This window comes from Embiotoca jacksoni, unplaced genomic scaffold (assembly GCF_022577435.1).
Source record: "Embiotoca jacksoni isolate LCO1_2020_lvr unplaced genomic scaffold, fEmbJac1.0.p SCAF_1, whole genome shotgun sequence".
In the NCBI taxonomy this organism is placed as follows: domain Eukaryota; kingdom Metazoa; phylum Chordata; class Actinopteri; family Embiotocidae; genus Embiotoca; species Embiotoca jacksoni.
The window spans coordinates 1,457,641-1,475,015 of record NW_027185229.1 but is presented as its reverse complement, the minus strand read 5'-3'; the positions used below and the strand labels follow the sequence as shown (position 1 = coordinate 1,475,015).

Sequence of the window (17,375 nt, the reverse complement as noted above, 5' to 3'; positions counted from 1 at the left end):
GTTTGTTCACTTTGCAAACAGCATCTGCAGAAAAAAAGTGTTTTTTTGTGTGCAGATGAAGATTTTAGAGAAAGTGCTTGGGTTGTGTTTCTGGTTTCCCGTCTGCAGCCAGCGGAGCCGCTTCATCGTGTCTGTAGCTGCCGAGCTGGAAGGAGCCCGACTGGAGCTGTGATCACAGCGCAGCTGTCAGCGTGACTGCGATGCAGCCGTGTGCTCTGCGCTCCGTCTCCGTGTCTCAGAACTGGACGTATCCGCAGCACCGCAGCTTTAACCTTAAAAGCAGCTGAAGTCCGAGCAGGAAGCACATCAGCAGCTTCAGCAGAGCTGCAGCTGAGCTCGACGCCCGCGGCTGCAGACTGTCAGAAAATGTCCTTTACAATGAGGAAGGAGCCAAATTGGATCATGTAATGTGTCAGACCAGCTCTCCTTTCTATTGTATCTGCAGAGCGTTTCCCCTAAAAGGTGCAGCGTGAGGATTCAGGGGAAAGAAATGGAATATAATATTCATTACATCACATTACATTTATCTGACGCTTTTATCCAAAGCGACTTACAATAAGTGCATTTCAACCATGAGGGTTCAAAACCAGAACAACAGGAATCAAGAAAATACAATTTCTTCAAATTTCACTTTATTAATCCCTGAGGGGAAATTTCTTCGCGACAGCAAGGGGGGGGGGGGGCTCTCAGGGGGGAGCTGCTGCAGCAGGCTGCCACTAGCGCGGCGCCAGGTAACCTGACCTGAGGTGCATGTTTTTGGATGATGGGAGGAAGCCAGAGAGAACCCACGCAAGCACAGGGAGAACATGCAAACTCCACACAGAAAGGCCCAGGACCGGATTCGAACCCGGAACCTTTTTGCTGTGAGGCGACAGTGCTAACCACTGCACCACCGTGCCGCCCATAATTCACCATTTTCAGGTATATTCTAAGGATGCTCTGATGCTTTTGAGTCTGATCACCAATCACACACTCTATTTCAAACCTTTTATTTATTGTGCAGCATTATTTATATATTTAACTATTCTTAACAACGCTGTACATTATGTTTTCAAATTAAGAGATAATAAAGTGTCATTAATTGATTATATTCCGTGCTGTGCTACAAGCTATCTACACTTGCTGGCTCAGACTGATGTTGTCTTTTATTATTCTCCTGAAATAACAGGCAGCAGGCTCTGATAGGTAGAGGTTCATCAAATATCTCTCTTTAATAAGAAAAATACAAACTGAAGCAATTTAAACTGAGCACAGAGTTTTTTTAGGGCTGATATCGGCCGATCAGTGGCTGATTGATTGAAACGCCCTCCATATAGTCATGTCTTTTGTTGGGGAGGGATGAGGAGGAGGTCCTCTTTCTCGGAGCCTGCCATGTTTCACCGCCATGTTTCTACAGTAGCCCAGAAGGGACAAACTAAACTCGGGCTCTATAGAGCGACTTTCACGTTCTAAGTTTGGCAGCTACATAGATTCTCTTGCTGCATCGTAAGAGGAAGAGGAAGAGCCTAAAAACCTCCTCCACACCGTCAGTGTGTTATAACCTGCTGGACCAACACACTGACTGCTCACATGGATCAGAACGAATGTAAAAGTTATGGCATAGGACTGTAAAAACTTCCCACCGTGACCTTTCTGCCTCCGTGAAGTCGAGCAAACTGTTCTTCTGATTTTGATGGACTGAAGTTGAACCTGCTGTCGATCCTCTTCGGTGTCCAAAACGTTCATCTGTCACTTTGCGAGCGATCATCAGAGCAGCAGCTTCCCTCTTACTTCCTCCTCATCAGAGAGCTCCCTCCCCTGCAGCCCCCCCGAGAACTGTATGGAAGCATAAAGCAAAAATGATGCAAGAGTAATGTCCACTTTAGAGAAAATATGGTATAATATTTATGAACTCTCCACTTTCTGCGAACACCATCGGAGAGTGCACATGTAGACACATTGATGTGGATTGTAATGCAACTTTAATGCACCTACATAGGAGGGCTTATATTCACATTAATATGTGGGAGACATCGCGTTATGTTGGCATTTCTGAGCTACATATCTCTGATATTTTGTTCTGTCTGTCTAAAAACCTCCAAGATTGGTCATTGTTGTTTGAGCTTTTTATGTATATTTAGAATTTGGTGTGAGGTTTTAAAAAAAAGAGGATTTAATTGTTATAAAACCTTTTGAGTGTTTGACGGATGTGTAGCTTCTTCAGTAGAACTGATTCAACCCTTCTGGAGTGTTTCAGTTGATTCCCCTGAAACATCAGCGTACAACATACATATATAATGTACAACATACATATATAACATACAATATACATACATAATGTACAATATACATACATAATGTACAACATACATACATAATGTACAATATACATATATAACGTACAATATACATATATAACGTACAATATACATACATAACATACAATATACATACATAGCGTACAATATACATATATAACGTACAATATACATACATAAAATACAACATACATACATAACGTACAATATACATACATAATGTACAATATATATATATGTATATATAATGTACAATATACATACATAATGTACAACATACATATATAACGTACAATATACATATATAACGTACAATATACATACATAATGTACAATATACATACATAATGTACAATATACATATATAATGTACAATATACATAAAATACAACATACATACATAACGTACACTATACATACATAATGTACAATATATATAACGTACAATATACATACATAACGTACAATATACTTACATAATGTACAATATACATATATAACATACAATATACATAAAATACAACATACATACATAACGTACAATATACATACATAATGTACAATATACATATATAACGTACAATATACATACATAAAATACAACATACATACATAACGTACAATATACATACATAATGTACAATATATATAACGTACAATATACATACATAATGTACAACATACATACATAACGTACAACATACATATATAACGTACAATATACATACATAACGTACAATATACATATATAACGTACAACATACATATATAACGTACAACATACATATATAACGTAAAACATATATATAATGTAAAACATATATATAACGTACAATATACATATATAACGTACAATATACATACATAACGTACAATATACATATATAACGTACAATATACATACATAATATACAACATACATACATAACGTACAATATACATACATAATGTACAATATATATATATATATATATAATGTACAATATACATACATAATGTACAACATACATATATTACGTACAATATACATATATAACGTACAATATACATACATAACGTACAATATACATACATAATGTACAATATATATAATGTACAATATACATACATAACGTACAATATACATACATAATGTACAATATACATATATAACACAATATACATACATAAAATACAACATACATACATAACGTACAATATACATACATAATGTACAATATACATATATAACATACAATATACATACATAAAATACAACATACATACATAACGTACAATATACATACATAATGTACAATATATATAACGTACAATATACATACATAATGTACAACATACATACATAACGTACAATATACATACATAATGTACAATATACATACATAACGTACAACATACATATATAACGTACAATATACATACATAACGTACAATATACATATATAACGTACAACATACATATATAACGTACAACATACATATATAACGTACAATATACATATATAACGTACAACATACATATATAACGTACGACATACATGTATAACGTAAAACCTACATATATAACATACATATATAACGTACAATATACTTACATAATGTACAATACACATAATGTACGATATACATATAACACAACATACATATGTAACGTACAACATACATATATAACAAACAATAGACATATATAACGTAAATATACATATATAACATACAGCATACATATATAACGTACAATATACATATATAATGTACAACATGCATATATAACGTACAATATACATATATAACGTACAATATACATACATAACGTACAATATACATATATAACGTACAGCATACATATATAATGTACAATATACATATATAACATACATATATAACATACATATATAACGTACAATATACATAACGATGGCAGATTAACGGAAAAGACCAGAATTAATTGGACTTGTGAAAATGAACACACATCATTGTTGTATCCTGAACTTGAGCAGACGATCTTCTCAGTGTTGGTCTGATCTTTCTCGTAGCTTAAAGCGACTCATCTCCTTTCTGTCTCTTTCCTCTCGCGGCACCATGTTGTTCTGAAAGTTAAGCACTTTCCTAATTACAGGAACATGCACACGTTTGTTAACATCAGCTGATATTCAGGCGTCTCCGTGTCCTCGGGGTTTTATGTGTTGTAGATCTAACCTCCTCTTTTGTGTCTCTTTTTTTTTCAACAGGAGAGGAAGCTCTGTGCGTTCCCAACTATTGAGATCTGCAGCTCAGACGTCATCAACTACATGGTTCCACTGTCCCGTCAGACGGACTTCTTCGTACCTGAAATGAAGGAGGTGAAAGCAGATGTGAAAGAAGAGGACTCAGATGAAGACAGAGGGACCGACATCACAGGTAGAATTTTACACACCATCACACACCGTCGAAATGAGGCTGATCCAGAAGTGTCTTCAGCTGCAATACCAGCGAGTGCCACTAGAGGTCGGCTCCAAAAAGCCTCCGGCTCCATAGACTCCCATTCAACTTCTCTCATCAAATCCAAAGTGAATAAAATGTGTCCATCAGTTATCTCGGTGTTGTTAGCTAAAGTCACTCCTTCTTATTAGTTTTCTGGAGGTCCATCTGAAAATAATCCCTCATTCATTAGAAAAGAAGATTCAAGAAGACCTGTTTTTGGGGGCGTGTCTGTTTGATTGACAGGCCTGCGGTGCAGTCAGGTTACAGCTATCGGTGGGCGGGACGTAGTATCGTCAGGTTTCCGATCAGATCAGTCAGATCCACCGCTGGCTCCTCCCCCAGCTCGTCCAAATATGGTCACTTCCTGCTCCAAACCGCTCCAAGCTAGCAAAGATGGTGACGGACAGAATCTGAACTGGAGGATTCATAACGTTCACAAACCAACGATGACATCATTGATGGTTGATGACATCACTGATGGTTGATGACATCACTGATGTTTCGTATCAGTATCTGTTTTTCTGAACTGATGAAGAATCCGAAACGTTTTGTGGGCACGACTGCAAAATCTGAGCTTCTGAAAACATTTGATTCGGTTTTTATCCTCCGACTTTTATTTAAACGTGTAGCTGTCACAGAAATGCGTAATTTGTTGTTTTATTTTGGCGGAGTCCATGGTGGCACGACTGTTTCCTTTAGTGTTTAACAGCCAATTGAGATGGAGAGTTGATTGAGTTTTATAGTTTTTGTAAGACAAGCTGATCATCAGCAGTTTCAAGTGGCGTCGCTACGGTAACGACGCTGCATTAAGGGTGTGCTGTCTGCAGTTGGAAACAGAAGATTCTTTTGCAGAAACGTGCAGCAGGTTTCTGCTCCGGTGAGACAACAGATTTTGTCAGCTTGAAGCAAACAGAGGAAATATGAGGCTGCTTTTACCCCCCCACCACCCTTTTATCCCCCCCCACTACCTCGATCATGGAGGACGTGTGATATATGAGACTCTGGAATTGTTCTGTCATTACAAGTTTGTGTCTTGGAGCGCGACATGGTCTCTGCTGCGATCACTCTGGACCGCTGGCTCGGTGTCACGCCAGTATCGACTCTGTCAGTGTACAAATCACCAGAGGAGGAAAATGCTGTTGGGCTGCTGGGACGGAGTGGGCGGAGTCAGGCTGATAAACATCCTGTGGAAACCCAACAGGTAGAAGGTCTTACATGATCTCTGCATGTTTATGGGTTTCAGTGTGTTTAGATGGCGTTGAAATAAAGAACCGCCGGTCGTCGGCCGCCGAGCCGCTGAGACGCTGGTGAACTGAAAGTTGAGGAAAGTCACAACCTTAAATGAGTTAGTCGGCGTCACCGGACCGAGACAAAGTTTGGATTATTGCTCAGCTTTCTAACAAATGGGAAAGTTAATAAGAAAGAAATAAAGTGCTCGAAAAACATTTCAGCACAGTAATTCAGATGAAATTCAGCTGCTGTCGCATGTTTTCAAAATCACACGAGAAGAAAGCAATTTTCAGATGGTGTCTTTCATCCACTAGTAAACACACACACACGCACGCACGCACGCACGCACACACACACACACACACACACACACACACACACACACACACACACACACACACACGCACACACACACACACGCACACACACACACACACACACGCACACACACGCACACGCACGTCTCTGAATGTGATTACATGTTGTCTTTCTATCCTCCCAGTGTTCAGGTACAGATGGATGCGGCTCTCCTGCTTGTCGTATCTTCTAATTTCATAAATCTATGTTTGTCCTTCACCGTTCGTCTCATCTGCTTCAGACTCGCCGTGTGTGTTGCTGGTGAGTTTGGTGTGATTTGGACATGAGACACGTTTCATATAAATACATTTTCATAAAAAGGTGACTGATAAACTACCGCAAAATGACCGCAAACCTGGCGACCTCGGCCGGCTAACCGGGTCTTTTTAACTACTTCCACCACGAGCTGTTTGCTCTGCGGTTGAAACACCGAGGATCAGCACCAAGCTCAATTAACTCTAAAGACGATGGTACCACCCGCCAGGCCATCGTACCGCCATGATAACAGGTTCTTTTCAACCAGCTCTGCACTCGTGGTGCTAAAACAAGATGCTTAATTATCATTATCTTACCATAAAGACAGGAAACCGCTCGCCTGGCTGTTCCCAAAAAACTCCCGTCAGCACTCCGACTTGTTAACTGGTTTGGTGCTTGTACAGTTAGAACTGTGAACCCAACCAGTTGTCTGAGTCGAGGCAGCGATCGTATACAGCGTCGACGTAAAGACAGGATGAGGCGTGAATTATCTCGGAGCTCTGAGTTCACAAAGCTCGAAATGTTTCAGCTTGAGCTAAAAACAAATATGTGCAAACCTCAGAGGCTTCGTGAATCTTCTCCGTCTTCTAAAGAGTGAGGATGAAGGACGACGATAGAAAACGGAGTCTCTGGTGAAACGGAAGATCAGTCGGAGGAGCGGCGCGTCCATCGTGGTCCGTAGACGGCTGTTTGTTTACAAATGATACAACTTCACTTCCTGTCTGCACAGTTTCAGAGAGAATCACGTTCTCGGTGTCTCAGTATATTTAGTCAAATTCAGCTTCATCAGATTGAATGAAGCCGTTATTCATTTGAATCTTTTAGTTTCTAAACGCAGGAAGTCGCAGGAACGTCGACCTTCTCGCTTCCAACTCTCCACACAAATACGTCACGTCTGCTTTCGACCCCGTTTAGAAGAACGTCAGATTCTTTTATGCTCCTTTTGAAGCACTTAACACTCGGGACCTCTTTATTGTTCAGCGGAGCGCTGACAGGAAGTAGCAGCGTGTTTGAAGTGAATATTCTGCCTGGAAATAAGATTGTAAAAACAGTTCGGTTGTTTGTTGGTGAAGTTTTCTTTAAAAACCTCTTCAATTTTTTTCTTCTGCAACAGAAACAATTTTAGTTGAAGTGGACATTTTTTTAAATTGTTGAACATCTGCACGGTTACAGGACGTCACGCAGGGAGAAGAGGAAGAGGAAGAGGAAGAGGAAGATGTGAAGGAAAGAAAAATAAATATCGACGTCACAGCTGGAATCTGTGATTTTTTAAGGCTTCGGAGAAATGAAGACTCCTCAAAACAAAGTCCAAGTGTGTGTGTGTATGTGTGTGTGTGTGTGTGTGTGTGTGTGTGTGTGTGTGTGTGTGTGTGTGTGTGTGTGTGTGTGTGTGAATGTGTGTGTGTGTGTGTGTGTGTGTGTGAATGTGTGTGTGTGTGTGTGTGTGTGTGTGTGTGTGTGTGTGTGTATGTGTATGTATAGGTGTGTGTGTGTGTGTGTGTGTGTGTATGTGTATGTATAGGTGTGTGTGTGTGTGTGTGTGTGTGTGTGTGTGTGTGTGTGTGTGTGTGTGTGTGTGTGTGTGTGTGTGTATGTGTATGTATAGGTGTGTGTGTGTGTGTGTGTGTGTGTGTGTGTGTGTGTGTGTATGTGTATGTATAGGTGTGTGTGTGTGTGTGTGTGTGTGTGTGTGTGTGTGTGTGTGTGTGTGTGTGTATGTGTATGTATAGGTGTGTGTGTGTGTGTGTGTGTGTGTGTGTGTGTGTGTGTGTGTGTGTGTGTGTGTGTGTGTGTGTGTGTGTGTGTGTGTGTAAGTCCCTCTTCTGAGCGTGCGATGCTGCCGACATCTTTTCCGCGGGTCGTGCAGGTTAGCGAGCGTCCTGCTGAGCGTTCGTCCCGATCGGACCGGAGAGCAGCGAACAATGAAAACTCTTTAATGATGATCAGCTGATCGCTGCAGGGACTCGTTTTGTGCTGCGAGAAGCTTGTTAATCTTTTGAGGAAAGAAACGCACCTCAGTTAAAACCAGGCCAGCGGGCTTCGTGTTGAAACCAGATACTCCGACGTCAGAGATCAACTTCATGCAGAAAGAAACAGCAAGCTTCCTGAAGTTATTCACACAATTCAAATTTGTAAACTCAACGTCTATTTGTAAAGTCAAATCATGAAGTAACTTCAGGTCATGAGGTAACAATGTTCAGTTTACTGTAGGTGACTGATAATTGTGGAAACAATCATGAACATTTTGAATATCCGCCTCCTGCGTCGCTTCTTATCTTCGGTTTTTGCGTTTCTTGTCACACTTTTCTCGGCATCCATTCAGACTCTGATTCTCCAAACTCTCAGCGAGCTTCAGCTCCGTCTGCGTCTCATTATCTCCTGAAAAAGAAAAAAAATCCTCTCCTCCGTTTCAAACAGCTTGAAGAACAAGACCTTGATTCTCTGCTAATAATCCCAATGGGCCCAATTTAGCAACTAATTCAGGCAAATGTTATCTAAAAGACTTTCAGAGGCTTCAGCCACAGAACCAATTTCACAACTTGCTTGCAGTTGTGAAAGGGTGGAAGTTGTCGGTGTGTTGAGGCTCTTCCTCGGGGGGCCGTCCACCCAATTACCCTAAATACACCCATTATTTCCCCTAAAATTCTTGATATTGTAAAACGAGTCTCTCTGGGATAAAATGCTTTTCCTACAACATGCAAATGGGATTAATTCACTTCATAAACGCTCATATACATAAAACCTATATGTATTTTAAAGCACTTTCACACCCGACCTGCTCCCCTGAAGATCCTCCCCGCTGCTTCTGTTTGGACTTGCTGGCCAATCAACATGCCCGTAAATAGACATTTACAATAATCCAAATGGACTTCATATATAATATCCGACACTCCACTGCCGGATGTGATAATTAGATTGCTGAGATTCAAATGAATGAAAAGGAAGGCGTGACCTCGGTGAGACTCCCTGTTTATTGTGTCGAGGTCCCCGATGACACATTTAGTGCAAACACACTTAGATGTGCAGATGAGATTCATTCGGAGTGTGAAAGCAGAAGGAAAATGATGCGGACAAAAGTGTTGGAGTGTCCAGAGGGACACGTCAGGTTAGCTTTTATTGGTCAAACACATTTTAACTTCAAGGAGTTTAACTTTGCAGAAATGAAACCAGACGGTTCAACCTGCATGTTCCACCGAACACGGGCCGTCCTCTGCACGGCTTCATGTTCTCATCTTACGTCCTGATTCGGTCATGTTTCCTTCCTCTCCGTGCTTCTAGCAGGGAAACGTTGTTGTTTGGTTATTTGTCAGTTTTGGAGATGCTGTGGAGATGTCACATTCAGTTGCTTTGTTTCAGATTGTTGGTGGTGAACTGTGAGTAGTTCCAAGTTTTAAATCATCTTTGGTCTGGACCAATCAGCATCCAGCAGTGATGTCATCGTTGGTTTGTGAACGTTATGAATCCTCCAGTTCAGATTCTGTCCGTCACCATCTTGCTATTTCGGAGCGGTTTGAAGCAGGAAGTGACCATATTTGGACGAGCTGGGGGAGGAGCCAGCGGTGGATCTGACCGATCTGATTGGAAACCTGACGATACTACGTCCCGCCCACCGATAGCTGTAACCTGACTGCACCACAGGCCTGTCAATCAAACAGACACGCCCCCAAAAACAGGTCTTCTTGAATCTTCTTTTCTAATGAATGAGGGATTATTTTCAGATGGACCTCCAGAAAACTAATAAGAAGGAGTGACTTTAGCTAACAACACCGAGATAACTGATGGACACATTTTATTCACTTTGGATTTGATGAGAGAAGTTGAATGGGAGTCTATGGAGCCGGAGGCTTTTTGGAGCCGACCTCTAGTGGCACTCGCTGGTATTGCAGCTGAAGACACTTCTGGATCAGAACCATTTTACAGACCTGAAGCTACGAACCTTTAATATCCAGTCTGTGGTCTGAACCGACCCTAACGGGACCTTTAACTTTTGTGTCCTGGAGAACTGACGCAGTTCAGTTGATAAAATGAGAAAGTTTTATTTCTTATTAAAAAGGGGGCGGGTTCAGTAGGTGGTTCTTGGTTACAGAAGATCGCTGTTCACTTCCTGTTTTTTAATACCATTTTTTCTGTTACCATGGCGATGAGGAAATAGTAACCGAAATGCACAACACACCTTAATGTCAGTAATCAGTTATCTTTCTGTGTTTTTCACCAGGTAGAAATAATCAAACCTGTACGATGAATAAAACGGAGGTTTTGTTGATTTGATCGCAGCTTAAACGAGTGTTTGAGAATATAATCCATACGTGAGCCTTTTCACTGCGTTTTATTCACATGCTTTTCTTCCACCTCTGAAGACGAAGTGTGGAAAGAACACTGAGGAGTGTTTGTTGTGTAGGTGGGAGGTGTGAAGTGCTTCTTACAGATCTCAGTCCTAAAGCGTATTTTGATTTAGATTTTACGGAAGCGAACCAACAGACGTCTCGTCTCGTCTCTCGTTCAGTTTGGTCCGTCTCCATCTTTAATCCTCCCGACACGCAGCGCTCTGCTGTCCAGGGATTGTTGGACAAAATGTGTTTGAATACACTCACCCTGTGGACGGAGAACAGCGGTATCCAGGCGGTGTGAGTGTACATCAGGTCACAGTGAATCAGAGATCAAAGGTTTGAGACGGAAAGTATTAGCGAGCTCATCATGTGGGCGAGGAAATCTCCATCAATTAAGCTAATGGAGGTTGTTCGTGGTTCCAGATCGACGCTGCAGACGGCGGCAGCAGGAATATTCCCTCTGCAGCGCTGCAGTCAACGACACAACCACAACACAGGATGATTAGCAGCTAGTAATACTAACATGCTAACGACCGGTCCGTGACTTCATATCAAAGCTCGTTTGTGTCTGTAGATAACGATGTTTCTCCTCTGAGATCAGCTCGGGCTCAACATTCATTTTTTGTGCAGAGAAGTTTCAGGAGACCAACATTACTTCTCATCTTTGATCAAAGGATGGTGGAGTATGTAAATCAGAGACTCATATCTTCACAGCGTTGCATCATCTTTAATGAGCTCTACGCATCACGTTAATGTGACTTCATGTGTCAACCAGGAGACGAAAGACGACCCGACCGGCCGGCTGCTCACCGAACCGCTTCGCTCCAGTTTTGATGAATTATAATGATTGCCAAAGGTCAAAGGTCACACACCTGTAAAATATCCCAACATCTACTTGAAGAACCAGCACAATATTTTCTACATTTTACTTAAAGGGAGCTTTCTTTGCGTGTAATAATATTATTTTGTCAGCCGGTCCCTCGACTTCATGTTTAGTCTTCTGGTGGATTCGGTCACAAATGACGACGTTCTTTGTGGAGTATTAAGTGAGTTTTTTGCAGGAAAATTGTGGAAAGTTGAAAATATTGCAAATAGCAGTTGGTTTTGATGGTAAGAGGAGAGGGGGCGGAGCTTAATGATTGGAAATGATGAGTTATATTTGTTAATAAAGTGAGTTTTGTTTGTTTGTAAAGGCGACTTCATGCCGTCATACTTTCAGCAGAGTTTTTGTTGATGATTTTTTTTTTGTGGAAAAATTGCAGGAATTTTGCAAAATTGGAAGCAGCTGCAAATATTGCTGAGGTTGCTTGAATTAGCGTTAATCATTGCACGGCCTCGCCTCTCTCAACCTGTTTGATCCGTCTGTATTTTCTGTGTTTGGCTGCAGGTGCAGATTCCCACAGCGACGTGAGCTCGGTGAGCGGCGGCGTGCCGTGGGACAGCCGGGAGACGTCCCTGGCCGCCTCCACCGCCGCCTCCTTGGCCTCCTCCCTGCCACTCAGGGACATCATGGACGCAAACGAAGACATTAAGCACAGGGAACACAGCGACAGAGGCTCCAACGAGTCTATAGGCAGCGGCTCGTCCTTCGAAGAGCTCGACATGGATCAGGAGGAGCAGCAGGAGGAGGGAGCGGAGAGGGCGCAGAAGGAAGATGGGGAGGAGGAGGGGGGGGAGCAGGAGGAGGAGCAGGAGGAGGCGGCTGTCCCTGAGGGCCGAGATGGAGCCGGAGAAGCAGTTGAACTGGTGGCTGAGAAGAAGGAGCACTCGGGAGGAGGAGAGCAGTAGAGGAGGCTGCGTCCTGGTTATCTGACCTGGAATCTGGTTGGTGGATCTGAAGCCGTTCGTTTCATCACCAACACGCCGTGTTTCTGCGCCTTCTGAATCTCTTTCTGAAGCCTGTACTCTTTGTTATCATGTAATCTCGTTTTTTAAAAATAAATCCTGATCCGGTGTTAAAAACATAAAAGAAACAGACGACCCCGCTGGTTTAACTATCCCATGTTTCCTATCAAACTAATCTGCTGCGCATCGCCGCCCTTCCTGCTCCGATTGGAGGCGACGCCTCGTGTGAGATTAGTATCAAAGGAAATCTGATGACACCGACGGTCCCGACCAGCCAGACCGGTCCGTCTCCGTGATACAGTCGATGTTGTCCTGAGGAGATTTCTGTCACGTGTTTGTGTGCGTTTCCTGAATTCGGTGTCTTGATATGAAGTACTGGTTGAGTGAACAGCTGAACTTCTGATGGACCTATTTCATTGTTATTTACTAATCTGAGGCGGAGGACACATTAAGTATGCCGACGCCTCCGTGTCACCAGGATTAAATAAGAAAATTCAAAGATGCTTTCCCTTCGGAGACTGTACAGACTATTTTATCGTCACTGTGCTCAGATAATTGCTTTTTGTTTTTTTTTTTGTATGTAATGTTTGTTTTTCTTCACTTCTGTTTCTCCTGTTGTAGCCAGAATTCACAGAGTAGTGGTGACGTGTTTGTAGGTGAACGCTGTGGCGCTGCTGGAGACGGTGGAGGTGATGTACAGCACGTTGCAATGTTTGTGTCTTTCTGTGAGTAATAAAAACTTCAACTGTTCATTCAACAGGAATCAGCTGTTGATTTTGTTGTTTTTAATGCGTCTCCGACACAGAAACCAGAAAGTGACCAGTTTGAGCACCGAGGACGTTTCTCATCACTTCTATTGGTGTTTCCTGTCAGTCTGGGAGATGCAGCAGAGGACGAGTGGCCGTGTTGTTCACAAGTCATTGATGAAGCAGTCGCTTCTTAGTCAGTTATTAAGCTTTCTCTTAAAGCCCTTTCATGCTCTCACAGCGGTGACTGCCGTTGGCTCTGCTTTGTTTGGGAACCGACGTGAATTCAGCAGCTCAATAAAAAGAATGTTCAAGAAAAAGCCAATAATGGCAGTTTTTCTTCTTTTTTTTTCAGGGCAAATTCAGCAAATTAGCTGTTTTAAGATTATTTTGAAAGAGTATTTTCCCCCGACACACTTTAGCCGTTTAATGAGTGCACAAAATAATTCCAATTTAGGTACCTTTGGGAAGCATAAACACTCTTAAAAGCATTATTACAAAATGTTATTGTGTCCAAATTCTGTCACTTTAGCAGGAGGAGTGTTAACTGAGTGGTTTGGCATTTGTGTCACAGTTTATCTAATCAGCTGTGTACAGCAGAAGAACATGTTTGATGGACATACGTGTTCTTTAGCCAGCGGCTCCTTAATGAGCATCATGACCTATAAGTATGAATGTTGTCTCCCATCCAACACAATCGTATGCATGATGATTTTACTGATTAATACACCAACAACCAGACAGAAAATGAAGTCTTATTTTAAATAAATAATCTTTTTTTTTAATGAAAAGTTTGACGACATCCGATAGTATGCTATCTATATTTTGGACGACAAACTATAATATTACTTTTTTATCTTTTAAACACGTCTAAAATATGATATATAAAAAAAAAAAAAAAAGTCACACTATAGCATGTCGTCCAAAATATGATAAAAAAAAAAGTCATACTATAGCATGTCGTCTAAAATATGATAAAAAAAAGTCATACTATAGCATGTCGTCTAAAATATGATAAAAAAGTCATACTATAGCATGTCGTCCAAAATATGATAAAAAAAAAAGTCATACTATAACATGTCGTCCAAAATATGATAAAAAAAAAGTCATACTATAGCATGTCGTCTATAATATGATAAAAAAAAAGTCATACTATAGCATGTCGTCCAAAATATGATAAAAAAAAGTCATACTATAGCATGTCGTCTAAAATATGATAAAAAAAAGTCATACTATAGCATGTCGTCCAAAATATGATAAAAAAAAAAAAGTCATACTATAGCATGTCGTCCAAAATATGATAAAAAAAAAAAGTCATACTATAGCATGTCGTCCAAAATATGATAAAAAAAAAAAGTCATACTATAGCATGTCGTCCAAAATATGATACAAAAAAAGTCATACTATAGCATGTCGTCTAAAATATGATAAAAAAGTCATACTATAGCATGTCGTCTAAAATATGATAAAAAAGTCATACTATAGCATGTCGTCCAAAATATGATAAAAAAAAAGTCATACTATAACATGTCGTCTAAAATATGATAAAAAAGTCATACTATAACATGTCGTCCAAAATATGATATAAAAGTCATACTATAACATGTCGTCCAAAATATGATATAAAAGTCATACTATAGCATGTCGTCTAAAATATGATATAAAAGTCATACTATAACATGTCGTCTAAAATATGATAAAAAAAAGTCATACTATAACATGTCGTCCAAAATATGATAAAAAAAGTCATACTATAACATGTCGTCCAAAATATGATATAAAAGTCATACTATAACATGTCGTCTAAAATATGATAAAAAAGTCATACTATAACATGTCGTCTAAAATATGATAAAAAAGTCATACTATAACATGTCGTCCAAAATATGATATAAAAGTCATACTATAACATGTCGTCCAAAATATGATATAAAAGTCATACTATAGCGTGTCGTCTAAAATATGATATAAAAGTCATACTATAACATGTCGTCTAAAATATGATAAAAAAAAGTCATACTATAACATGTCGTCCAAAATATGATAAAAAAGTCGTACTATAACATGTCGTCCAAAATATGACATAAAAGTCATACTATAACATGTCGTCTAAAATATGATAAAAAAGTCATACTATAACATGTCGTCCAAAATATGATATAAAAGTCATACTATAACATGTCGTCCAAAATATGATATAAAAGTCATACTATAACATGTCGTCTAAAATATGATAAAAAAAAGTCATACTATAACATGTCGTCTAAAATATGATAAAAAAGTCATACTATAACATGTCGTCTAAAATATGATATAAAAGTCATACTATAACATGTCGTCTAAAATATGATAAAAAAGTCATACTATAACATGTCTAAAATATGATAAAAAAAGTCATACTATAACATGTCGTCCAAAATATGATATAAAAGTCATACTATAACATGTCGTCTAAAATATGATATAAAAGTCATACTATAACATGTCGTCTAAAATATGATAATAAAGTCATACTATAACATGTCGTCTAAAATATGATAAAAAAGTCATACTATAACATGTCGTCCAAAATATGATATAAAAGTCATACTATAACATGTCGTCTAAAATATGATAATAAAGTCATACTATAACATGTCGTCTAAAATATGATAATAAAGTCATACTATAGCATGTCGTCTAAAATATGATAATAAAGTCATACTATAACATGTCGTCCAAAATATGATATAAAAGTCATACTATAACATGTCGTCTAAAATATGATAAAAAAGTCATACTATAACATGTCGTCTAAAATATGATATAAAAGTCATACTATAGCATGTCGTCTAAAATATGATAAAAAAGTCATACTATAACATGTCGTCCAAAATATGATAAAAAAGTCATACTATAACATGTCATCCAAAATATGACATAAAAGTCATACTATAACATGTCGTCTAAAATATGATAAAAAAGTCATACTATAACATGTCGTCTAAAATATGATATAAAAGTCATACTATAGCATGTCGTCTAAAATATGATAAAAAAGTCATACTATAACATGTCGTCCAAAATATGATAAAAAAGTCATACTATAACATGTCGTCCAAAATATGACATAAAAGTCATACTATAACATGTCGTCTAAAATATGATAAAAAAGTCATACTATAACATGTCGTCCAAAATATGATATAAAAGTCATACTATAACATGTCGTCCAAAATATGATATAAAAGTCATACTATAACATGTCGTCTAAAATATGATAAAAAAAAGTCATACTATAACATGTCGTCTAAAATATGATAAAAAAGTCATACTATAACATGTCGTCTAAAATATGATATAAAAGTCATACTATAACATGTCGTCTAAAATATGATAAAAAAGTCATACTATAACATGTCTAAAATATGATAAAAAAAGTCATACTATAACATGTCGTCCAAAATATGATATAAAAGTCATACTATAACATGTCGTCTAAAATATGATATAAAAGTCATACTATAACATGTCGTCTAAAATATGATAATAAAGTCATACTATAACATGTCGTCTAAAATATGATAAAAAAGTCATACTATAACATGTCGTCCAAAATATGATATAAAAGTCATACTATAACATGTCGTCTAAAATATGATAATAAAGTCATACTATAACATGTCGTCTAAAATATGATAATAAAGTCATACTATAGCATGTCGTCTAAAATATGATAATAAAGTCATACTATAACATGTCGTCCAAAATATGATATAAAAGTCATACTATAACATGTCGTCTAAAATATGATAAAAAAGTCATACTATAACATGTCGTCTAAAATATGATAAAAAAGTCATACTATAGCATGTCGT

At 38.7% G+C, this 17,375-nt stretch overlaps 1 protein-coding gene across 1 annotated transcript in view; it reads left to right on the top strand.

The window, feature by feature from the left end:
- The window catches only part of tex264a (testis expressed 264, ER-phagy receptor a), a 68,144-nt gene extending 54,609 nt beyond the window's left edge, over positions 1-13,535 (top strand). Inside the window, exons 3-4 of the mRNA XM_069154012.1 lie at positions 4,526-4,694; positions 12,315-13,535. Of these exons, the coding sequence (XP_069010113.1) occupies positions 4,526-4,694; positions 12,315-12,715 (570 nt within the window). The 3' untranslated portion in view covers positions 12,716-13,535. The remainder of the gene's footprint in view (positions 1-4,525; positions 4,695-12,314) is intronic.
- The last annotated feature ends 3,840 nt before the right edge of the window (positions 13,536-17,375 follow it).